Here is a 25,292-nt window from a genome sequence, read left to right as displayed (position 1 = left end):
TCACAGGGAGCCATCTGTGATCTGTGTAACTACTGATATATCCCGGGGGGCTTTTGGAAGTGGCTTCCCCCTTCAGGATGTGGCTGGTTTGTGTTGGTAATCCTGAGGACAGTTTGGGGAATTTCTGAAACCCCATAATTGTAGACTGCCCCACTGGGGGGTCAAGTAGAGTGGTTTTTTTGTAAGTTTACTCCAGGGGACTAATGTGACATGGATCCTCCTAGAATATGGAAGAAGCACTGCAACGAGCCATATGGTGGTGCGGCCATTAGTGGGATGCTGGAAGGACTGAAATCATGACTGAGATGCAGACTACTTAATTTTGGTTGTCTGTGTACCAGTCCAAATAGATACCTGTGTTTGATGAGATGAATTAGGGCAATGGAGCTGGGGAAGGGTCTGGAGCACAAATCTTATGGGGAGCAGCTGAGGGGAACTGAAATTGCTTAGCCTGGAGAAGAGAAGGCTGAGGGGAGACCTCATAGTCCTCCACAGCTCCCTGAAAAGCAGTTGTAGTGAAGTGGTTGCTGGTCTCTTCTTCCAAATAACAAGTGATAGGGTGAGAGGGAATGGGTTCAAGTTGCACCAGGGGAGGTTTAGATTGGATATTAGGAAAAATGTTTTCACTGAAAGAGTGATGAAGCATTGGAAGAGGCTGCCCAGGAAAGTGGTGGAGTCTCCATCCCTGGAGGTGTTCAAAAACCATTTAGATGTGGCACTTCAGGACATGGTTTAGTAGACACAGTGGTGTTGGGCTGACGGTTGGACTGGCTGATCTTAGAGGTCTTTTCCAACTGTAATGATTCTATGAGTTGCTCATTTGACTCCACTGGCTGTAATGGAAACCGAGACACACAGCTCACATATAGGCTTGTGTATTTAGGTAGAATGAATCCTGATGGTGTTGACAGCCTGTATCCCAGTCTTAAAAATAAATGGACTGATGGACGGTAGTAAACAGGTTGAGAAGAGAATATTCCCACAGCAGTGAAGCTTAGCATGGGCTGGTGGCTCATGATTACTACTTAGGTGACTCTTGTTAGATGTTTCCTTCTGTTTCTCAACATTGTGTTTAACAGTTTCATTATTTGTTTATTTTCCTGAGTGGTATGTACCTAAAGGGGGTGTACAGGAAAGCTGGGGAGGGTCTGTTTATCAGGGAGTACAGGGATAGGATGAGGGGGAATGGTTTTAATCTGAAAGAGGAGAGATTTAGATTAGAGATTAGGAAGAAATATTCGCCTGTGAGGGTGGTGAGGCACTGGCACAGGTTGCCCAGAGAAGTTGTGGCTGCCCCATCCCTGGAGGTGTTCAAAGCCAGGTTGGATGAGGCTTTGAGCAACCTGATGCAGTGGAAGGTGTCCCTGCCTATGGCAGGGGGTTGGAACTGGATGGGCTTTAAGGTCCCTTTCAACCCAGACGATTCTATGATTCTATGATCTTTGTGTCCTGCAGATGGCTGTGTGGAGTTCAGCTTAGGCAGAGTGCCCAAGCTATGAGGAAACGCCCCGGACCTCAGGGGCTCCTCAGCCAAGACCTTGAGTTGCAGGATAACAGCTTGCTCTGCAACAAAGAAAAGGAAATGTCTGTTGATGGCCTCTGGATGCTGCTGAAAAATCAAGAAGGATGACAGTGCTGGTAATGATGTCTAGGACCATCTGGTGTGCTGGGAAAAGTATGCCAGAGAATAATTTCCATAAGAGGGTGAGAAAGGATGTGAGGAAGCAGAGGCAGCTTGAGAGCTCTTGGACAGTAAGGAGTATCCATTAGCTGGAATGTGCATTTAAATCCAGTTTTCTGATTCAGCAGAAACTCTGATCTTGATCTCATGTCATCTTGCATTTGTTGCTCTGTAGACAAACGTGGGTCCTCTGATTTGGTTGTTTTCCCAGGTGAGCAGTCTCAATACCCGTATCTTTCTTCCAGAACCAGCTTCTCTGGTGCACGTGTTCTTCTGCTTTATCTGAAGTAGCAATCCTAATCTGTCCTCAGATTTTCCAGTGTCTTGACCATTCTTTTCACCCTGAAATGAGCCACACTGAACTCAGTGAGAGCCTCTAGTAGCAAAATGATGGATCTTGTGCATTATACACAACTAGACCTTCCTACAGATCCTTAGAATGCCACTGTCCTAATTGTATTACTGTGTTGTTCTTTTATATTGTAGTAGCTCTGCCTTTTGACAGCTGTGTTCAATGTGGGAGCTGTCCCCATTAAGGCCACGGAATGGAAATTGTGTGCGTATGTGCTGGCTCAGCAATATTTCTCCCCAGATCCATTTCTTCAATTTTTAACCCAGTGAGATATCTGGGTAGCCTGTGTTTCTTCTCAATCCCAGCTATGTTGTGTTATATTTATGACTGTTGACTTTTGCTTGGTTTGTTACCCATTTTCCCACTGAGACTTTTTTAATCACAGAGTCAATGAGTCGCAGAATCAGGGAATGGTTTGAGTCAGAAGGGACCTTAAAGGTCATCCAATTCCAAGGTCCCTGCCATGGACAGGGACACCTCCCACTGCATCAGGTTGCTCAAAGCCGTATCCAACCTAGCCTTGAACACCTCCAGGGATGGTGCATCCGTGACTTCTCAGGACAACCTGTGCCAGTGCCTTACCACAGTGACAGTGAATAATTTCTTCATAATATCACATCCAAATGTTCCCTCTTTCAGATTAAAACCGACCCTCCTTGTCCTATCCCTGCACTTCTTGATAAAGAGCCCCTCCCCAGCTTTTCTGTAGCCCCTGTACTGGAAGGCTGCTGTGAGGTCTCCCCGCAGCATTCTTTTCTCTAGACTGAACAACTCCAACTCTCTCAGCCTGTCCTCTTATGGGAGGTGCTCCAGCCCTCAGATCATCTTCGTGGCCTCCTCTGGACTTGCTCTAACAGCTCCATGTCCTTCCTGGGCTGAGGGCTTCAGAACTGAACACAGGACTCCAGGTACTGTACAGAACTCTTCCTAATTAAGAAAAGTCCTTCCAGATCCCAATTTTTTACCTTCAGCAGCTTTTACTGTCCTTTTTCCTTCCCATTATGTGTCATCAATACATCAGGCAACAGAAGACCTTGGTATTCAGGCAACTGAATCCCGAGGTATTTGCTGGTGTGTTGTTGCTATGCTGAACGTAGCATTGTTTTGATAGGAAGATTTTTAATAGCCAGCTCACTCTGTGTGAAGTTCCAAGAAGAAGTAAGGCCACACTGTAATAATTTATGAATAATATGTGGTGACCTAGTTATTGGGCTCTTTACTGTAGGAATATGCCTGGTTAGCCCAGTGGAAGGTTATGAGGAAAAATAACAAGTAAAAGGAGAAGAATGGTTGCAGATAGTGACTCTCAAAGGGTTATCAAGAAATAGCTTCAGAGATAACAGTCAGGCTGTTAATACAGAAAGTACTGCCTTCTTCATGCAGAGCTGTTTTTCTTCACCTGGGAGCCAGGAAAGTGAGTAGTTTGATACACCATAAGAAGAAATAAAAACCTGCCCTTGAGATGCAGGGCCCTTTTTTCAGAAGACTGAACAGATCCATAGAACGTTGCACTGCATTGCTCGCTGGCTGAGGGAAGGGATTGTCTTGCTCTGTTCCGCACTGGTGCGTGCCCCGCCTTGAGTGCTGGGTGCAGGTTTGGGTGCCACAGGATAAAAAGGATCTAAAGTTACTGGAGGGTGTCCAGAGGAGGCCACAAAGTTGGAGAATGTTTTAGAGGGGAAGCTGTATGAGCAGCGGCTAAAGTCACTTGATCTGCTCAGCCTGGAGAAGAGGAGACTGAAAGGAGACCTCATCATGGCCTTCAGCTTCCTCATAAGGGGAGGAGGAGGAACAAGTGCTAATCTCTTCCCTCTGGACCCAAAGGAATGGCAGGATGATGTGCCACGGGAGGGTTAGGTTGGGGATGAGGGAAAGGTTTTTCATTCCGGGAGTGGTAGAGCCCTGAAACAGGCTCCCCAGGGAAGCAGCTGTGGCACCAAGCCTGACAATGTTCCAGGAGCCTTTAGGTACGTAATGTGAATGTTGGGGTTGTCCTATGCAGGGACAGGAGTTGGACTCAATGATCCTCATGGGCCCCTTCCAACTCAGGACATTCTATGATTCTGTAACAGGCCTTCTGTGGTACAGAAGACACTAAAATATCATCTAGGCCTCATTAAACATTGTGTAAGATAGATTTTTGACCGGCTGCCTGACTTCGACTTCAACTTCTTTTTCTCTTCAAGTGTTACTGCTGCTGTTGGGGCTTCCTGAGCAGTTGCAAACAGGGGGAACACAAAATGCCAAAGGGAAGGGCTGCAGCTGGGTTTGATGAACGAGTGCTAAGCAGATCAAGGGAGCCCTGATGTAGCTGTGCTGTAAGCCTGAATTTGTTCCTGGGTAGCATTGTATGCTTTAAATATAAAATAATTTTCCTGGCATGGATATTGACACTTGCAACACGTCAGGAGTCTGTCTTATACATGCATATGTATAACTATATGTGCATATGCTGTCAAGTCGCAGCAGCAGGAGAATCAAGGAATCACCTTCCAGGAAAGGCGGAGAATCCCAGCTTGCTCTCTGAGTGGGTGGCTACTCTAGAACAGGCAGGCGATCTGTCTCTAGCAGGTGCATATGAAATATGCTGAAACTGTACAGTGGAGCCAAAATGCTGTTATTTGAGTGTTATTTTCAGTATCGGACACTTTTTTCCTTGGCGATTAACATCTAAATGTTTACTTAGTCCCAAGTGAACCAGGAAGCAAGTGAATTGTTTGGTGAAAATCTAGCAACATACTTTTTTTGACAAGCAAGGAGTGCTGGCTCTGTGATGAAGTACAGTAAGCCCAAGAAGTTTTCTAGTGCAAGAAATATAAATTTCACTTCATTTTTGAGAGCTTTTTGAGTGCATTTGGTAATGGTGAAAGGTGACAAAGCGATGTTCCCATCAGTCTAACTCCCGATTGCAAAATATATGGCAAAGATGCTAACAGTTCCTGAAGTAAAGAGAAATTAAGGTTCCCGAGGTTCCTGCTTCATTTCTGTGAACTGAAATGGGAAAAGAAATTGGAAAAAATGTGTATTGATAAGCGGGAAGTTCAGTTTCCGCAGGACTGATTATTAGAGCATTTTGGCAATGTGGACTTGCAGCTTCGATTCAGGCTGCGAAACTTCCTTCAAATAGAACAATGAAAATAGAATAGTACTTCTGTAGCAGCATGAACCATAACAGATTCAGAGTGTCTAAGAGGTAAAACTCTCTTTTCCCTTTAGGGCTGAGAACATCAGACTGTGATTTTATGGCTGTGAAGGTATTTGCCTTTCTAGGGCTTGAGCGTACAAGTTATAAGATGCAAGATGCTGACATCTTTAGCTTTGAGTTCATGTCAATTGAATGTTTTCATTTTCAAGTAGTTATATCCTTTTATTGTGAAACAGTCTTTAATTTCCCTCAGAGACAGGAAAGGCATCATTTGGTTTGATTTAAAATTGAAAAGAAAAGAAGAAAGAGAAAGAGAAACAATGGAGCTGTACTTGTGGCTTGTACCTAAGTGTTTTGAGGTAGTGCAGTTGGCAACTCTATGAAATGTGACTCTGGAGTAACCTCACCAGCAGAGCAGGTCAAACACTTTGTAAAATATTCCAGTGGGTGTTTTGTTCTGTATTTAAAATCCTGTGAATGAGACAAAGACTTCATTTAATTTATTTTGTAAAAGCTTTAGTTCCAGCTACCAGGGTTGTGTTTTACTGTAGACATGTAAGTGTTGGGATGAAATGACAATTTTTCATCTGCCATGGTGGTTCTGCTGTCTCCTTGAAGGGTCTTTCCTTGAATTTTGGCAATAACATTATTGAGGTAATAGGCATTATCGTTTGCTTTTGACTGTATCACATGACATCACTTGCTTGGCTAGTTCTTTGTTGTTACAGCAAAGAATTTATAGATAGCACAGTCAAGTGGGCAGCTGGACTTCTGCCTAGCTGTGCACTGAAGGAATTCAGGCACAGCACAGACTGGGAGCTGAGTTTGTTCTCCCTGTGCAGTGAAGAAGCTTGTGCCTGGCGCTAGTTTAATGTTGTCTCTCTTGTATGTTGTACCAAACCTCTTTGTACTTTTATAGCTGAAGAAGATTGGTGGTGGTGGCTTTGGAGAGATCTATGAGGCGATGGATCTGCTGACCCGTGAGAATGTGGCCTTGAAGGTGGAATCAGCCCAGCAGCCAAAGCAAGTTCTCAAGATGGAAGTGGCTGTCCTAAAAAAGCTGCAAGGTAAGGAAGAAAGCTCTTTTTTAAGGTCGCTGTGCATGATGACAATTAGAATCCGAAGTTGCAATTGTTCTTTATAATTTTCTCTTCAGCTTCCATCTGTGCGTGATGTTACATTAAGTCATTGAGCTCAGAAAGTTATTATGTTCTGCAAAGTGCCCTTCTCAAGTGAGTTTTGACTGCAGGGACTGGTTTTGTCCACCAGACTGCAAGAACAATGAGGAGATTTAAACTGAACTATTGGTACACTGATCTGTGTGGTCTAGTAATACTGAGTAGATAATAAGGAACAGAGCAAGCAATGTCTGACTAAGAAATGAGGTGACTTGATCATCTCCCAGAGGACCAGGACGATGTTCGTGACTATAACACTGCAAGCATGACAGAGCCTCCAAGTAAAATGATTGATGGGTGCAAAAAGTGGGTAACATGAAGAATAGTGAAACTGGCAATTAGTTAATGTTTCATGTGCTTATCCTGAAGGCAAAGTATGAAGTGATTTTGATTTTGGGAGTGATGATTTTGAATGATGTTAGTTTGAATGATACTCCTATTCTTAATTTTTCCTTACATAACTTTATGTAGGTTTGAATGTAGAAGTCATCCCTGGGACCACTGGCTTCTCTGGGTGAACCTGGCAAAGCTCATAGGCAGGTTTCAAACTGGGAAGCAGCAAAAATGGGAGACTTCCTTGATTTGTGCCCAGCCCTGCTAGAACTGAGTGAGGGTGTGACTGTGCAGAACAGCAGATTATTAAAATACCAAGTGATGACGCTATCATGCTGGCTAGTGTCAGTATGTATTGCACCCAGAGTAGAGAATGCTTGAAAAGCATGACCTGAAGTCCCAACTTCAGAACTAATACCAAAAAAACGTGCAATAAGATGACTAATACTTGTGCTCTGCAATCAGTGTTTATTTCTGGAAAATAGTTGAGAATACCGAATGCTAGAAAAAACACTCCCAGTTAGTTGTACACAGCATGATCCTTGTAACTGGAGAGAGGGAGTGATGGTGTGTGGAATGAGGAAAGTCCCTTGGCAGTGCAGTTAGCAATTGTTAAGGGATGGAAGAGACAAAAGCAGCAGAATTGTCTATGCATCAGCTGTTCTGTACTTGAGAATGACAAATTACTTCAGCCATATTTTTACAAATCATAGAATTGTTAAGGTTGGAAAGACCTCTAAGATCATCCAGTCCAACTGTCAAATCAAGCTGTTCTGTGAAGAATTTCTCTTTTTTTGGTTCAAGGTTAATCCTCAAATGCCTCACTGAAATAAATGGTAAAGTTAAAATAAGAAATAAGGTTGAGAGAGTTGGGAATTGTGTGTTGTGTATGTTTGCACTGTGAGTTGTTGCAGAGAGGTGAGAAACATATCAGAAAGGGAGATGCTGACTTTATCCAGACAGCTGATGGACGGAGGAAGTTGGTGATACCCGGGGTTATAGTTACCTGGGGTGATAGAGTCGGTTCATGGTTTTCCAGGTGGAAAGCAGGGGAACAGTGTTGTCTAAAATTCCTTTGTATGTTTCTGGTAGTATGGAACGTTGCGGTCCCTCTTAAATAGTGCAGCTTTGTTGTTTTCTGTTTATGTGTCACACTACTATTAAAGGACTAATGAGCTGCTTTTCAGAGATTGTGATCAGGGGTGTGCAAGTTGCTAGAGCTTCATGCAGTATGGAGGTAGAGGAGGCAGACCATCAGCCCATACTATAGACCTACTTCGGGACCTGATTTGGGTGCAGCCCAACCTCTCAGTGCAGTAGCTTCTGATTCTTGTATATGCATTTCTCTCTAAAAAGTGCAATAAGTAACAAACAATATGGAAATTATATGAAAAATTCACGGTGTACTGCAGAAAGAAATGTGTGTTCATCATTGGTAAGTATAGGTTTAATAAATCAAAGGAATATATGAGAAAAGATAGTAAGAAAAATCATGTTATAGATGGCTAGTAGAGAGTTAACCTACTAGGGACAAAATTCTAATCCATTACAAATTCAGGGATCATTTGGCACATCTTCACAGGGAACTCCTGCATAAATACAGTTTCTCTGTGAAAAGAAAACTATTTTACTGTCAAGCCTTCATTGTATTACATTAATCACTACAATAAAATTATCTTTAAATGAGATGATTGTATACTATTGTACTATTTGCAAATAATTTTAACCTATCGGGCTTTTCTATTTTGCACTCAAGCATTTTGAAACCAAGCCTAAGCTGCATTGACGTAATAATTCTTCCAGATACAACGTGTGTCTAGCAGAGCAGGTTGTGGATTTAGCTGTATCTGCAAGTCTTTTGCTGTGTAGACACGTCTTTTGATCACATACATTAAAAAGCTAATGGAAATAAGACCTGTATGGCTGAATGAATTGGTAGCTTGCTTATCAAGAGAGCAAGAAAGGCTGTTGTTGGGCTTTCTATGTTTCACCCCCTTCAGCTGTGTCTGTGTAAGCGAGTGATGCAGTACCAGCAGATCTGTGGACAGAAGCAGTGACTTAGGCCTAAGCATCTCTGGCATCTCAGTTCTGGTGAGTCCTCACCTGCAGTCCTGTGTGCAGCTCCGGAGTTGTCAGCACAGGAAGGACATGAATCTGTTAGAGCAAGTTCAGAGGAGACCACAAAGATGATCCAGGGGCTGAGAGAGTTGGGGTTGTTCAGCCTGGAGAATACAATGCTGCAGGGAGATCTTATAGCAACCTTCCAGTACTGAAAGGGGCTACAGGAAAGCTTTGCAGGGGCTCTTTATCAGTGAGTGCAGGGATAGGATGAGGGGGAACAGTTTTAAACTAAGGGAGGGTAGATTTAGACTGGATATAAGGAAGACATTTTTTATTGTGATAGTGGTGAAGCACTGGCACAGGTTGCCCAGAGAAGTCATGGCTGCCCCATCCCTGGAGGTGTTCAGGGCCAGGTTGGATGGGGCTTTGAGCAGCCTTGTCCAATGTAAGTGTCTGCCCATGGCAGGGCGGGTAGAACTGGATGACCTGTAATGGTCCCATCCAACCCAAAGCATTCTATGTTTCTATATATGGCTTGGGGATTTTATGCTATAAACAGCATGTGTTTTGGGTTAGCTTTAGTCTGGTCCTGCAGTCTGAGGGAGCAGTTCTTGGTTTGGATTGTCTCATTTTGGATTTGGGGACTATTTGGTGAGCACCTGCAATGGAGCTTCTGGGTCTGTTTGCTCCAAAAAGTTTGCATGACCCAAAGCCACTCTGAACAACGCTGACACTTGATAATTGTGATGATTTAAGGCAGTGTGGGGGCTTGCTTTGAAACCTCATTGCTGTTATAAACCAGGTCTCTCAGACTGTCCTTTGGAATCATGTGGAGAAAAAAATGTGATTTCCTATCATTTAACGTATGGAAGGAAGAGTCCTGTCACTTCTAGAAGAGCAGATGTTTTTCCATATATTCAGTGCTTTTTTTAACCCTTTGGAACACAGATGGACAGACAGAAACTGCCCAATATCTCTATGACTTTTTTTCCCACCCTGGGCTTGCTATGGAACAATCTTTGGGTGGCAAAATGGCATCAGTTAAATACTATCTGGACTCTGCTTCCCACCTCTGGGGTCTTGGAGGTTAATCAAAACAGAACGGCTCCGTTAAAAAAGTTTTTGCATGGCTTTTCAGATGCTTGGCTTGGGCTTTCTCAGTGTCAGTCTGCTTTTCGAACAGCAGAAAGAGTAAACTGGTATCCCTGATTAAATCTGGTGTATTATTTCTCTAGCTTTTGGGCTGCTGCAAAGAGGGACGTGGGAACCACCCTTACATGCTAAACCAGGCACTGTGTCTGCATTAGATGCTCACTAGGGCTGTGTGAGGCCCAGCAGCCGATGCTTTGAATTCAAAAGAGTTCTGCCTGTCCTTACCCACCTCCTTATAGGTCTCTCTGGGAGCCCTCTGAGGACTTGTGAGACTAGGATGATGCAAACAAATCTCTCACTAGGTGTGCACTTTGGATGCCTTCTGATCCATAAGCTCCTCAAAATATGGATTTGGCCTTGTAATTCAATTTCCTTTGCTAGGATTCTCCTTGGAGCAGCCTCACATTTAAATTGTCTGTTAAAATGGCCGTACTGTGCTGGTGCTGAGCACTCTCTTCAGTTTGTCTGCGGTGGCAATTTTGACCTGCTGTGAAGCTACCTAGCCCCATGTACTTGCCCTTGACCTCTCTTGGCAGCCAGCTATTTCAAAGCACTGTGCCGATTTCTTTGTAAATGCCTTCTTTTTAGTGTAACCAATCTCATTGCGTAGGACTCTGATTAATTTTATTCTGCAGTGCAGAGATCTTCTGCATATTGAGTAGTTGTGCAAGATGCAGCCTGGTCACAGGCATTGTAGTTCTTGAGTATCTGGTTTTATTACAGCAGATAGTGAAGCACATCTGTGTTACTTGTTCCCTGTATACTGCCAGGTGTTGGATAGGTAAGGGTCTCCTAACAAAATAGGGGAAGAAAAGGGGTCTTGCTTTTTTTTTTCTCATTTGCCAGTCCTTGTCTTTTCTTTCTGCAAATGTCAGTTTTTCCTGTTACAGTGGTGCCTTAACTCTCTGTGATTCAGTTTATGTTGTTTTTGTAGATATGTTTTATATGTTTCTCTAGTATTTGGCTAGGTTGATGTAACCAGGCTTTACAGATAAAAACTTGGGAGCAGTGTAAATTACCCTTGTCAAGTTTTTAGGCTGTCGCAGAGTCGTAGATTCACACACTTAGAAACATTGAATCAGAAAATGTCAGAAAACACCTTTGAGATCACTAAGTCCAACTGTACCTGTCCACTAATAAATCATATCCCTAAGCACTTCATCTTCCCATCTTTTAAATACTTCCAGGGATGGTGACTCAATCAAGTCCCTGGGCAGCCTGTGCCCAATAACCCTTTCAGTGAAGAAACTTTTCCTAATATCCAATTTAAACATCCTCTGGTGCAACTTGAAGCCATTTCCTCTCGTCCTACCACTTGTTACTTGGGAGAAGAGACCAGCACCCACCTCACTACAACCTCCTTTCAGGGTACTGCAGTTGTAGAGAGCAATGAGGTCTCCCCTGAGCCTCCTCTTTTGTAGACTAAACAGCTCCAGTTTCCTCAACTGCTCCCATAATCCCTCTACTCCAAACCCTTCTCCTGCTCCATTCCAGTTTTCTGAACATGCTCTGGCCCCTCAATGTCTTTCTTACAGTGAGGGGCCCAAAACTGAAGACAGGATTTGAGGTGCAGCCTCACCAGCAGTAAGTACAGGGGGAACAATCACTTCGCTACTCCTGCTGACCACACCATTTTTGATACAAGCTGGGATGCTCTTGGTCTTCTTGGCCACCTGGGCACACGGCACATGTTTAGCTGTTGTCACCCCTAGGTCCTTTTCTGCCAGGCATCATTCTGGCCTCTCTTCCTCAAGCCTGGAGCTTTGCATGGGGTTGTTATGACCCACGTGCAGGACCTGGCACTTGGCCTTCACTTGATGTAGTTCTAGGTTCTGCCCAGCACTGTGTTTTTCCGTGTGGAAGAGTCTTATGGGTGTTTGAGTGAACTGGCATTGGACGCATGTTTTCTATAGGAACCATGGTGTCACATGATAGGAGAAGGCCATGGGATGGATGAAGGGGACTTTAAAGCACACTTTTGTGTGGGATCTCTTATGAGGTTCTCATCTTAAAATTTTTAGTGGTCTGGGGAAACAAGTAGAGGAATTTTGCTTTGCAAGGTCAGGCAGTCTTGCCTTTTATTATTCAATTAGAAGATGACAACCACCCTTTTGATTTTATGTCAATTTGTTCATTCATTTGTTACAGAAGCACTAGCAAGGTTAACCCAGTTGATTAAATCCTAGCAATCCAGCATAGAATTTGTTTTCTTTCAATTTCAGAAATCCTTGTCTCCAGCTGAGTTGACAAGTCCCTGAAGTCAGCTGGTTTGTCTTGCCAGAGGTGAAAGTTGGTAACTGCAAAGGAAAGAAAACCATGCTAGCCAGCTTTGCCAAGCCACAGACACCATTTCCAAGTAAAGTTAGAAGTTGCAGAAAATAACTGTCATTTCATTTTCAGGATCCTCCTTTTTTCAGAAAATTTCTACAGGTGTGAATTCAGTATCCCCGTAATACAAAGGAGCAGGGAAGAGATTGTCCCCCTACACTCAGTGCTGGTGAGGCTGCATCTGGAATCCTGTATTCAGTTTTGGGCCCCTGTGTACAGGAAGGACATTGAGGGGCTGAGGCATGTCCAGAGAAAGGCAATGGAGCTGGGGAAGGGTCTGGAGCAAGGGGGAGTGGCTGAGGGACCTGGGATTGTTTAGCCTGGAGAAGAGGAGGCTGAGGGGAGATCTCATTGCTCTCTGCAGTGCCCTGAAAGGAAGTTGTAGCAAGGTGGGTGCTGGTCTCTTCTTCTGATTAACAGGTGATAGGATGAGAGGAAATGGCTTCAAGTTGCACCAGGGGAGGTGTAGATTGGATATTAGGAAAAATTTCTACACTGAAAAGGTTATTGGGCACTGGCACAGGCTGCCCAGGGAGGTGATGGAGTCACCAACCACAAAGGTATTTAAAAGACAGGTAGATGAAGTGCTTAGGGATATGGTTTAGGTGTGGACACATACAATTGGACTTTGTGATCTCAAAGGTCTTTTCCAACTGAATGATTCTATGAGTCTCTGATTCTGTGATTTGATTAGTTTCATTGCTGTATTGGAAATACATTAGGAGTATTTTAGAACTTAAACAAGTAGAAGGTTGGAATGAATATTGGTTTCCAGCAGTTTGAAATTGATCCTTGTGGAAAAATACATTCAAAAAAGGATCATCATTTAATTCTTTAAGGACTGTGTAATGAAAGTTTTTAAGTATTAACATGAGGGTTTTAATCATGTATCTACAAGGTGGTGAATATCTGTCCTAGCATGGAAGGGTTTTTCAGACACTTGAAGTTATTTTTATGAATGGCTATTGATTGTAATTTTTAAGTTCCTTCAGAACAAGGACTAGTAACTGAAATATTTGTATTTCTTACCCAATGTTACAAGAGAGAGGATTGCATTCATTTTAGTTTAAAGGCAGCAATAGAAAGAATATTTTTCTGTGGGTTAATATTAAAACACTTATTACTTTTCTGGGTTAAAATACACTTTACTGCTCTCTGTGCTATGATCTTCATGCTTGAGGAGGGCATGTGTGAGGCAAGAGGGCTATTTCTTTCAGCTTTAAAGTATGACAGTCCTCTTATCCTGGCTGCGCAGAAGGTTATTAACGTGATTGTTCTTGTGGGCTTCATCATTCTGGTCAGCCTCAGGACTGATCTGCAGGAATCCCAAAGTCACGCCTGACTGTCAGCCTCCATCTGCTACTTGAGCTGGAATGAGCTTCTTTGAGAGAGCAAATAGTTGCAACCTGGTGCCTCCTTTAGGTGAAAAAATCGTAGAAATCTCAGAAATCTAGAGGGGTTGGTGCTCCAAGCATTTATCCTATCTACATGACCATCTGGCCATCTCGAAATGTCGTCTGCTTTCTCTACACTCTGTTAGATTCCCTTTGTTTCATGCAAGAGTTGGCACAATCATTCCTCCTCCCCTTTCTTCTTTTCCTGATGTTTCTTGTGTTGCAGAATAGCACATGGGAGAGCTGTTCTGGGGAATTCCAAAATTCCCAAGACCAACAGGTCTAGTAAGAGCCCATTTTAGGCTGGAAAGGAGGGTAAAATCAAGTCAGTTTGGGGATGTGGGTCATCAAGAACTCTCAGTTCATCATAATAAAAAATTATAGAACAATTCACAATCAAGTGCATTGGACACTACTGCTCCTATTATGTAGAAATGATTGATTTAGGTGGCCAGATTCTCCCTGCCAGGGGGTTGGGTTTTAATGTTCTTGTCTGACAGCCCTGCGACCCTTCTTGTAGATGGGCACAACATCAGCCAGCCTCCAGTCCAGTGGGACTTCCCCAGTCTTCCAGGACTGTTGGAAGATGATGGAAAGGGGTTTGGCCACCACATCCGCCAGCTCCTTCAATACCCTTGGATGAATCCCATCCAGCCCCATAGACTTGTGGGTGTCTAGTTGGGCTAGCAAGGCTCTGACCACCTCCTCTTGGATCATGGGAGCCTCATTTTGCTCCTCTAGCTCCTGGGTTTGTACACAGACGGAACAACTTTCTTTACAAGTAAAGACTGAGGCAAAGAAGGCATTAAGTACCTCAGCCTTTTCCTCATCCCCTGTCACTGTTGTCCCTTCTGCGTCCAATAGGGGCTGTATGGTCTCCCTAGTCCTGCTTTTATTATTTATATATTTATAGAAGGATTTTTTGTTATCTTTCACAGACTTTGCCAATCTGATTTCTACTTGAGCCTTAGCCCTTCTGATTTTTTCTCTACACAATCTCACTTCCCTCCTGTAGTCCACCCAAGAGGCCTGTCCCCTCTTCCAGAGCCCATAAACATTTCTCTTCTTCTTGATATCACTCAAGATCTCTCTGCTCAACCAAGATGGCCTTCTCCCCTGCCGGCTTTTTTTCCGGAACATGGGGATGGCTTTCTCTTGAGCTGCTAGGATTTCGTTTTTGAAGAGCTCCCGGCCCTCATGGGCTCCCTTGCCCTTAAGTACTGTCTCCCATGAGACTCTGCCAACCAGCCTTCTGAAGAGTTCAGAGTCTGCCCTCTGGAAATTTAATGCTACTGTCCTACTAACCACCCTCTTCACTTCACCTAGAACAGAAAACCCTATCATCTCATGATCACTTTGTCCTAGGCGTCAGCCTACTGCCACATCCCCCACAAGGCCTTCTCTGTTCACAAACAGCAGGTCCAGGAGGGCACCTTCCCTTGTTGGTTCATTCACCAGCTGTGCAAGGAAGTTGTCTCCCACGCACTCCAGGAACCTCCTAGACTGCTTCCTTTCTGCTCTATTGTACTTCCAGCAGGTATCAGGAAGTTTGAAGTCTCCCACAAGAATGAGAGGCATCGATCCAGAGACTAACCCCAGCTGTTTATAGAAGAGCTCATCAGCTGCTTCTCCTTGGCTGGGTGGTCTGTAACAGACTCCCATCACAAAATCTACCTTCTTATGGGCTCCTCTGATTTTAACACACAGGCACTCAATCTCCTCGTCGCCACAATCCATCTCAATGGAGTCCAAGTCCTCCCTTACAAAGAGGGCTACCCCGCCTCCTCTCCTACCCTTCCTATCCCGCCTGAAGAGTTTGTACCCCACCATAGCCGTACTCCAGTTATATGAGTCGTCCCACCACGTTTCCGTGATGGCAACGACATCATAGGCTCCTTGCCCTACGACAGCTTCCAGCTCTTCCTTCTTATTCCCCATGCTGCGTGTATTGGTGTAAATGCACTTCAGCTGAGGTGCCGAGCCTTCAGCCCTCCTAGAGGGAACAGAGTTTGTTCCCAATTGCCTGGTAACTGGCGTAGCTAGCTCCAGAGTGCCCGTATCTCCCTTAGCACCCCCAGGTGTGTTCTCCCCCATATTCAGTGTGGTGAGGTACTGGTGGTCCTCACCAGCACACCCTCTCCGAATCACCACTGCCCCACGTCCAGGCTCATTCCTGTCTAGCCTGGGCTCAACCCCCTCCCGCTTCACATCTAGTTTAAAGCTCGATTTATGAGCTTAGCTAGGTTTTTAGCAAGGGCTTTAGCCCCCCTAGGATACACACGTGTCCCATCCTTAGCAAGAAAGCCGGGGGGTGTGTGAGCCACCCCACGATCAAAGAAGCCAAAGCCTCTCTCACACCAGGCTCGGAGCCAGGCATTAATCAAATTCTTATTCCTGACTTCCAGCTCCTCTCTATTTAGCCTTGGGATGGAGCAGAATACTATTTGTGCCCCAGAGCCCTCCATCATTTTCCCAATGGCCCTGAAGTCATTCTTGATGGTTTTGGCCTTTTTGTTTACTAGACCATCATTACCAGTTTGGACTATCAGAGGATAGTAGTCTGTCTCGTGGACCAGGGAAGGAAGTTTTCTAGCTACCTCCTTCACTGATGCCCCCGGTAAGCAGCAGACCTCTCTGTGGAGCGGGTCCAGTCTGCAAATGGGTCCCTCCGTTCCTTTTAGGAGGGAGTCCCCTACAACAATCACCCAACAATCACCATGTAGAACAGTTTAAGCTTGTTGGATGTCCCTCCTTAGTAATGGCCAGGCGAGGACGTGTGCTACAAAGAAATACAGGGCAAAGCTATGCAATGACACCTTCTTCCCTGCTTAGAAACCCAACCAGGAACCAAACCATTGTGGTGTGCATCCACTTTTTCACTGTTATTGGCAGTCTGCTGTTAGAGGAACTCATGCCTTGTACTTCTTTTGCTAATAAAGAGAATACACCATCACAAATCCATTTACAAGTCAGGATCTGAAACCACAGCCCCAGTTCCCTCAGCCTTTTTTTTTTTGAGATAGGTCCTGCCTGGTGCCACATGATGAAATGGAGATGGTGCGGCAGCATTTTTGTGCCACAGAGAATAGAAATATAGAATCACAGAACCATTGAGGTTGGAACAGATCTCTAAGATCATGCAGTTAAACCATCAACCCAACATCACCATGCCTACTAAACCATGTCCTGAAGTGCCACACCTGCACATTTTTTGTACCTCTCCAGGGATGGAGACTCCACCACTTCCCTGGGCAGCCACTTCCAATGCTTCACCACTGTTTTGGTAAAATAATATCTTCTTTCTGTAGAATGAACCTGAGTGTTGCAGAGTAGCTGGTCAGTTTTGTAGTTCAAACTTCTAACAGCATACCAGAACTTGACATGAAATTGCCCATGTTTATTTCTTTCTTTTATTCTGAAATTACTTTAACATTTCAATGGAGTTTTTTTTCATAAGCATCTTTCTTTTCCAGATGTTTCCAACTGTTAAAATCAAGGCTTGTCCGTGTTGAAGTAGCATTAGTTTAGATGTTGCAAGGTAATCAAAGCTGATAGGCAAGTGTAGTGGTGGTGTATGAAAGTCAACATTTACTGAGTAAAGTTGGTGTAATGAATGTGCTTAAACAACACTGATGAGGCCACACCTCAAATCCTGTGTTCAATGTTGGGCCCCTCAGTATAAGGACACCAAGATGCTGGAGCGTATCCAGAGGAGTTGGGAGAGGGTCTGGAGAGCAAGTTCTTTAAGGAGTGGCTGAGGGAACTGGGATGGTTTAGCATGGAGAAAAAGAGGCTGAGGGGAGACCTCACCCCTCTCTACAACTCCCTGAAAGGAGGTTGTAACGAGGTGGGTGCTGATCTCTTCTCCCAAGTAACAAGTGATAGGATGAGAGGAAATGGCCTCAAGTTGTGTCGGGCAAGGTTTAGACTGGAAATCAGAAAGAAGTTATTTACGGGAAGAGTGGTGAAGCACAGGAACAGGCTGCCCAGGGAAGTGGTGGAGTTTCCATCCCTGGAGGTGTTCAAAAATGTGCAGATGTGGCACTTCAGGACATGGTTTAGTAGGCATGGTGGCATTAGGCTGGCAGTTGGCCTGTATGATCTTAGAGGTCTTTTCTAACCTTAATAACTCCATGATTCTATGTTGGTGTTGATATAAACTGTGGTTTGTCACACTGTCACTTGTGCCCTGTGTCACTTTGAGGATTTGAGGATCCTTGGCACTGATTTCCACTCACAGGCAGTTTTCTTGTTGAATATCAGTACTGTCCTGAGCTACGAGACTGGGAAGCAGAAACAAAATCAACGTGTTCTGCAAAACTCCCTGCGTGATGCCACTTACGGTCACGAGCTCTCATTCAGAAGAAAATTTTCTAAAAATCATGATTAGAGGGTTATTATCTTAATGTTCCATTCAGTGTGTTTCTGTTTCTTTTCAGGGAAGGATCATGTTTGCAGATTTATTGGCTGTGGAAGGAATGAGAAATTTAATTATGTGGTCATGCAGCTTCAGGTGAGTTCTTTGCTTCCCCTCTCCCCACTTCTCTGGAAAGGATATACGGTGAGGGAATAAAGCCAAGCACTGGTGTAGAGACTTTCCTGTACATGGAAAGTGGGTGGAATGGAAGACAGTGAGAAGGGGTGGTGTTGCTGTGCTGTCCCTTGGGATAGCTCCAGTTGCCAGGATGCGCTAAGGTATTTCATAGCTCTGCTTTCCGTCAGTTATCTGGGGAAAGAACTCAATTCCGAACACTTGCAGAAACTACCCATGGCCAGCTGCTGGAAATACCTCCTGCTGGGTTCTGTGATGCAGCATTGCAAATACATGTCTTGTATCAGAGCTCAGAGTGCTGTGAGGGCCAGTGGTGTCACACCAGCAGCACAGCCTTCTCTATGAAAGCGAGTGATCTCTGGCTCCCCCATCTCCACCCAGCTCAGCAGCAGCTTGCCTTCTCCTGTGAAAGCGTTTCTCTCATTGAACACTGCTGATATTAAGTCAACATGGGCAAATACTTAGATAGCTGGCACACAGTGACTGTAGAGCTAAGACACCCAGCTACTCTTAACTAGAGTCTTGTGTTCAGTTTGGGAGTCCTCAGCCCAGGAAGGACACGAATCTGTCAGAACAAATCCAGATGAGACCATCGAGATGATGTGAGGGCTGAAGAACCTGCCTCACAAGGACAGGCTGAGAGAGTTCGGCTTGTTCAACCTGGAGAAGAGAAGACTGCAGGGAGACCTTAGAGCAGCTTCCAGTACTTAAAGGAGGCTACAGGAAAGTTGGGGACAGGCTTTTTAGCAAGGCCTGCTGTGACAGGGCAAGGTGTAATGGTTTTAAACTAAAAGAGGGAGATTTAGACTGGATATAAGGAAGACATTTTTTACAATGATTGTGGTGAAACAATGGAACAAGTTGCTCAGGGAGGTAGTGAAGATCTCATCCCTGGAAACATTCAAGATCAGATTGGATGGGCCTCTGAGCAATCTGATCCAGTGGAAGGTGTCCTTGCTTCTGCAAGGGGGTGTGGACTGGGTAACCTGTAAAGGTCCCTTCCAACTCAGAGTATTCTATAATTCTGTGATTCTATGGTTCTTATCAGAGTTAACCAGATGAAGTTTTACATAGGTATCTGCACAAGCCACAATAACAGCAGGAGCTGCAGGGACCTCTGCGTGGTTCAACATGAATCTTCAACAAGAAAACAGAAATAGCTAGATCTTCAGAGCACAAATCTAGTGGCACCATCGTGAAAGCAGCTTTCTTTTGCACAGAAGCAGCTTTCTTTAACTGCATACAGCCACAGGAGAAAAAGTTTGAGGGGAACGAGTGGGAAGAGATGGCTGAGCCAAAAACACACAGAAGAAAGGCCTTTAAGGAGAGGGAGGTTGTCCCTGGCTGGAGGCTAATACTTTCAAACTAAAGGTTCTTCTTTCTGCCTTTGAAGCTGGCCTATTTCAGCACCTGACATAAGAGTTCACAGGGAACTTGTCCTCTCTCTCTTGCAGCTTGTATGATCAGGGCTTTGCTATGCAAAGCACTATGTAATTATACCATACAAGTGTACCCTTCCCCTGAAGAGCTTACAGCTCACATCATGTTTCTTTGTGTATAATTTGGACAATAAATTGTACTGAAGGAAAGTGAGAATGTCAAAGCACTACGTAATGAGAAGTGAGCTGCCACATAAACTGGAAGGTTATTTTTAATTAGTGAATGGTGAATGAAGTAAAACAGACACCAGCAGACCGTGATGCTTCTTTGAAATAAACTTCTGATTCTTTTGAAGTGCGGTTCTACATCGTGAGGTGGATGTATAAAACCAGTAAATTCCTGGTGCTCGTCGACTTTGCCTTTTATGCATCTGTTGTTATGGATAGAAAGAATCTTTTACTCTCTACCAACCCTGGCTGTTGCTGCAGGATGTGAGTGAATATGATTCTTGAAAGGGCTACTCTGGAGCTCATGGAGCAACAAGGCTTCTAACCCCACAATCCTGTACTTAACAGCCTGATGAAGATGATTATGCTTTGGAAAAACCTCTCTACACAGTATCTCTAACTTTCTAAGCTGTTCCTGACTATGTAGCTGAGCTTGGAGAGCAGACAGAGCTAAAAATTGTTTCGTTATTTGCAGATGGAGAGTTTGATACTTAAAGCATTAGCTAGTTTTTCACCATCACTCTTGGGGCTAAAATTCTCCTTCAACTTCACAGTCTGCTGAGATGTAGTTAATCTTGTGTCTCTCTGACTGCTATGTACTGCAGTTCTGTCTCTTCAGTCACTGAGACTGAGGCTTCCACTCTAAGCTTTGCCTCTCATTGCGTCTTCATCTTCTCTGATGGTATTTATTTAAAAAACTGCTAATTTTCTCTCTTTTCCTGGGGGCAGCATTGGATACTCACATGCCTTGGGTTGTTTCTGTGGGGCACGTGTCTGAAACCATCTCCCAAACCAGCTGGGGAGAATTATGGCACGTTTCAGTGTGCGGTCTGAAAACAACCTGCCTTTCCCTATTACTTCTGGATAAGAGAGTTGGAGTCCAGGGAATCACTTTACAGTGGAAAGAGATATCTGCTGTCAATACAATAACCTGGATCTTTCAGGATAACAATGAGGAATCTGTGTTGCCTCTACTAAACTGTCACAGAAATTAAAAAAGAAGCACTGAAGAAGTAGCTTAGTCTTATTTTGTCCATGCTAAGGAGCAAACCTGGGCTGGTTGCTGTGGGCTGGATGTCCATATTCACTGACCTGTATCAAGTGTGGTTGGTAATGGGACCAGAGCCCTGAGGTGAAACATGGGTCAAACCGATTTTGAGAAAGTAGTCATACACTGGAAGAGCTCGTTGTAGGTGGCTCCTTGACATCTGCAAATCAGTCTAGAGAAGAGAAGGCTCCTAGGAGACCCTATAGCAGCCTTCCAGTACTTAAAGAGGGCTGCAGAAAAGCTGGGGAGGGCTTTTTATCAGGGAGTGCAGGGATAGGACAAGGGGGAATGGTTTTAAGCTGAAAGAGGGGAGATTCAGATGAGATACCTGATGCAGTGGAGGGTGTGCCTGGCAATGGCAGGGGGTTGGAACTGGATGATCTTTAAGGTCCCTTCCACCCCAAACCCTTCTAGGGTTCTATGAAATAGGTGGATGAATAGATTTCATTTCACCAGTTTGGAGAGCAGTCTGAATTTTCTCATCAAATGTTTGGAATGTTTTGTATATATTCTGTTGTGAATTTTGTTTGAATGCATCTGGACTTGTATTATAAGCATGCATGTCTGCAGAAACAGAATCAAGAGATTCTATGGTACAGTGATAAACAGCATGTCCCTGTAACTTTTGCTCTTGATGCATGTTCTCTGAAACAGCAAACTCTTATTCCTAATGCTTTTGGTCAGTTGATAAATGCGTTTGTTCTGTGGATTAGAAGGGTACTCTGCCATAGAATGTACTCCTTTTAACATCTTTCTCTTTACAAATCTGAAGTGGAATAGACAAACTGCTATGACAGAGATCAAAGAACATTGATTCCTCTGGTTTTTAGTCTGTTCTCCTTTATTTTCATGCAGATCCAGTAGACATTTTTCTCCCAGAAATTTAATTAACTAGAGGTAAATTACCGATTTTTATAATAGGTGTTTTTTTATGTCAGTGGAAGAGTCCTCTCCTGATTTTGGATCTGATTCTCTTGACAGAAAACTTCCCCATGGTAGCATTGCCACAACAATACTGAGTTGAGATTGAGCCAGACAGCTGTGTGCTAGGGAGTTTCTGATGAAACTGCTTCTGTAAGCTGTAATGCATAGTGGTTTCATGACCTGTTTATCATATTTGTACCGCTTTAATCCTTAGACAGCCCCGAGAACAGTCAAAATTGTTCTTAAATCAGCTTCTGTATAGTCTGGGTTTCACAGTAAGGAGATGCTGGGTTCATACAGTCTCAGGCACTGCTGTCCATGCTGGGCCCATATCCCAGATAGCACATAGCTGACTTCCCAAGATAATGGCCTGGTGTCTCCTTAGCAGCAAATGCATCACTTAAAATGAAGTATTGGAGGATCACATACAAGAAATAAAGCAGATGTAAGGTGAGCTCCTATCTGATAAGCATTTCTGCTTTTTTAGGGATGCATGTTAAAACCTGCAGCTATGAAATACTATGTTTTACTGTGATGGTTTAAGTGTTTTATTGATTTTTTCAGGGCCGGAATCTTGCAGATCTCAGAAGGAGTCAGCCTCGAGGGACTTTCACTCTGAGCACAACGCTGCGATTAGGCAAACAGATTCTGGAATCAATAGAAGCCATTCACTCGGTGGGATTCCTGCATCGTGACATCAAGCCTGTATGTTGGTTTGGAAATTTTCCTTTTAGTTGTGTGTCTGCCTGTTTGTGTCTGAGTCAATAAAGACAGTCTTAATAGAAGCAGATCTCAGTGGAGGCATTTAGGCCTCCCTGCACACTCCCAGTGTGAGATACATTGGCGGCTTTCTGTAACAGAAAAGTGATACGGTATTGTCATTCCTCTAAGTGCATAGCAAACTAGTTTTTATCAGCAGAGGCTGCTCCATGGTGGTTAGTAGCTGCAGGCATACTTGTACCAGTCAAAATCACATGACAAAGCAACCTAATTTTGAACAATCATTTGGAGTCCAACTAATTATTACTATAAAAGGAGTTCGGAAAGGATGTCTTGCTCTATGAACCATCACTTGAATAAAAGCTGTTTCATGTATTTGACTTAGCTAAATAATCCTCTTAATCTTTTCTGAGCAATTGCCAAAAAAAAAATAGGAGCACAGCTTCCAGTGTTGGAAATGCAGTCACAGCGTTGGTCATCTGCCTGGGTGAGGCACAATAATTCCAAGTCTCACTGTACAAGCCAGTTTTTTGCCTGCAGCTCTTTGCTACTTGACTTGAACACTCGTTGCTACACCATCCCTGAGCCAATCTTCCTTCCAGAAAAATCACTTGGTGCTTTTAAAATTGGCTGGTTTTGGCTGATCATATTCAGCTGAAACTCAGTCACTAATGTGACTGGCCACAAATCCTTTAGCATCCGTTCATTACAATGAGTGATACAACTTTTTAAGTATGGGTCAAAAAATTGCTGCTTTGCTTGCTTCTTGTGAGCTCATTTACTAAGGTTGCCCAGGGAAGTCGTGGATGCTCCATCCGTGGAGGTGCTCAAGGCCAGGTTGGATGAGGTTTTGAGCAACCTGATCTAGTGGGACATGTCCCTGCTCATGGCAGGGAGGTTGGAACTAGATGATCTCTAAGGTCCCTTCCAACCCAAACCATTCTATGACTCTATGAAGCAAACCCAGCATTTTTGAAATATCTGAATGTTGAGATAAATTTAGGTAACGCTGCAGAGTAGATGGAGATGCTGAGGGTTAAGGCAGAATAATGCATGCTAGCAGCTGAACCACAAACAGAAGCATTTGTCTACAGTAACTCCAACCTGTTATGCAAGTGATGGAGCTCTCACTGCAGAGCTAGTGATGTTAAATGAGGTTCTTTCTCACAGCAGCTGAAATTTAGCTAAGCTAATGTGAATTATAGTTATTTTGAGACTCCACAATCACTTATCTGCAAACTGAACTTCTTGCCGTGGCAGTGATTCTCTAATCAGCCTCTTTAAGCTGAAAGAGGGAACATTTAGATAAGGTATTAGGAAGAAATGTTTTCCTGTGAGAGAGGTGAGGCACTGGCACAGGTTGCTCAGAGAAGTGGTGGCTGCCCCATCGCTGGAGGTGTTCGGGGCCAGGTTGGATGGGGCTTTGAGTAACCTAATGGAGTGGAAGGTGTCCCTGCCCGTGGAGGGGGAGGCAGAACTGGCTGATCTTTAAGGTCCCTTCTTACCCAATCCATTCTGTGATTCTCTAATCTTAAAATCCTTCACTTTGGCTTGTGTTCCCGCCAGAGGTATATGAGGCTGTATGATGAAGTTTTGTTAACAAATGGCCACTCTTCCCCAAGTTGCTGGTACCAAATTGATTTTTCCCTTTCTTTCTTTCTTTCTTTCTCTAGTCCAATTTTGCCATGGGCCGCTTACCTTCAACCTACAGGAAGTGCTACATGTTAGACTTTGGGCTGGCCCGTCAGTATACCAACACTACTGGGGAAGTCCGGCCAGTAAGTAGAGTTGAAGTCTTTTTTCTTTTTCTCCCCCATTTCTGCAACTGCTTCAGCATGGAAGGATTTTGTGACTTTGTTTATTTTGTGGATGTTCTCCTTGGTCATTATATCAGACTGCATTTTCTGCAAGGTAAGAAGCAGCAGGTGGCTTCAAATGAGTTGGGAGTCTAAGAAGGGGTGGTTGCTTTTGTCTTACAAGGTGTGTGGCTATTTTTTCCTACCCTTTAGGACAGTAATGTTTTCTACAGGCTTGGAACACTTACTGTGTACATTAAGGCCAAGCAAAGAGGATGAGCCCAATGCTGGCCATGTAACTTCTGTAGTCACAGAGGACTGGTCTAGTTCAGTTCTCTGTGGTCTGGGGAACCAGGTCAGTTCATTCTTACAAAATAATACTAGAAGTTAGATGCTGACCTCATCTCTCAGGCCGTGCTTTCTGTGAACTGCAACCTGTAATGCTGTTCTTACCCTTGCCTGGCTTTGGGTTTGTGTATATTGCCCCCTGTCCAGGTTTCTTAGCAGGCGTATTTCAGTGTGCTTGCTTGGAGGAGAGGTAAGAGCAGGGGGCATAACTTGCGTCACTTGGCATGCGTGTTATTTTCAGTCCTTTTACCAGCACTGTGTTATCTAGGGTCACTGATAAGGATGCATTAAGCCTCAGATGCTCTAAGCATCAGTCAGGGTGTTTTTAGATTTATTTTGGAGCACAGCGCAAGCAGGGAGGGCTCAGAGCATCTCTCTGTTTATCATCCTCAGCTTATACCTTTTGGCCTGCACATCTTTTCCATCAACAAGATAGTTGTTCTTGAAGATACTGACAATGTGAAAGCTAAATTCAGAGACTGTAGTGCGGGATATGGCTGGGGAGTGGGAAGAAAGCAAGGATCAAATGAGCAGATTCTGTGTCTTTAGCAGGTGAACAGAGCTGGAGGGTATTTCTTCTATGTTTTCTTTTTTTATTATGTCTTTTCAGTAGGACATTTCAAGCTTTTACTTTTTAGCTGTAGGTGGGAGCAGCTCCAGTGTGTCTGCATCG

At 44.0% G+C, this 25,292-nt stretch overlaps 1 protein-coding gene across 5 annotated transcripts in view; it reads left to right on the top strand.

Annotated features, from left to right (window-relative positions):
• TTBK1 (tau tubulin kinase 1) overlaps positions 1-25,292 on the top strand; it is a 110,339-nt gene that overhangs the window by 25,641 nt on the left and 59,406 nt on the right. For all 5 annotated transcript variants that reach the window (XM_069850330.1, XM_069850329.1, XM_069850331.1 and 2 more), the window contains 4 exons: positions 6,098-6,245; positions 18,064-18,137; positions 22,320-22,460; positions 24,149-24,253. In XM_069850330.1, coding sequence (XP_069706431.1) covers positions 6,098-6,245; positions 18,064-18,137; positions 22,320-22,460; positions 24,149-24,253 — 468 coding nt within the window. The remainder of the gene's footprint in view (positions 1-6,097; positions 6,246-18,063; positions 18,138-22,319; positions 22,461-24,148; positions 24,254-25,292) is intronic.

This window comes from Phaenicophaeus curvirostris, chromosome 2 (assembly GCF_032191515.1).
Source record: "Phaenicophaeus curvirostris isolate KB17595 chromosome 2, BPBGC_Pcur_1.0, whole genome shotgun sequence".
Lineage (NCBI taxonomy): Eukaryota > Metazoa > Chordata > Aves > Cuculiformes > Cuculidae > Phaenicophaeus > Phaenicophaeus curvirostris.
Note: the sequence above shows the minus strand (reverse complement) of the source record. Positions and strands in the feature narration are given on the sequence as shown.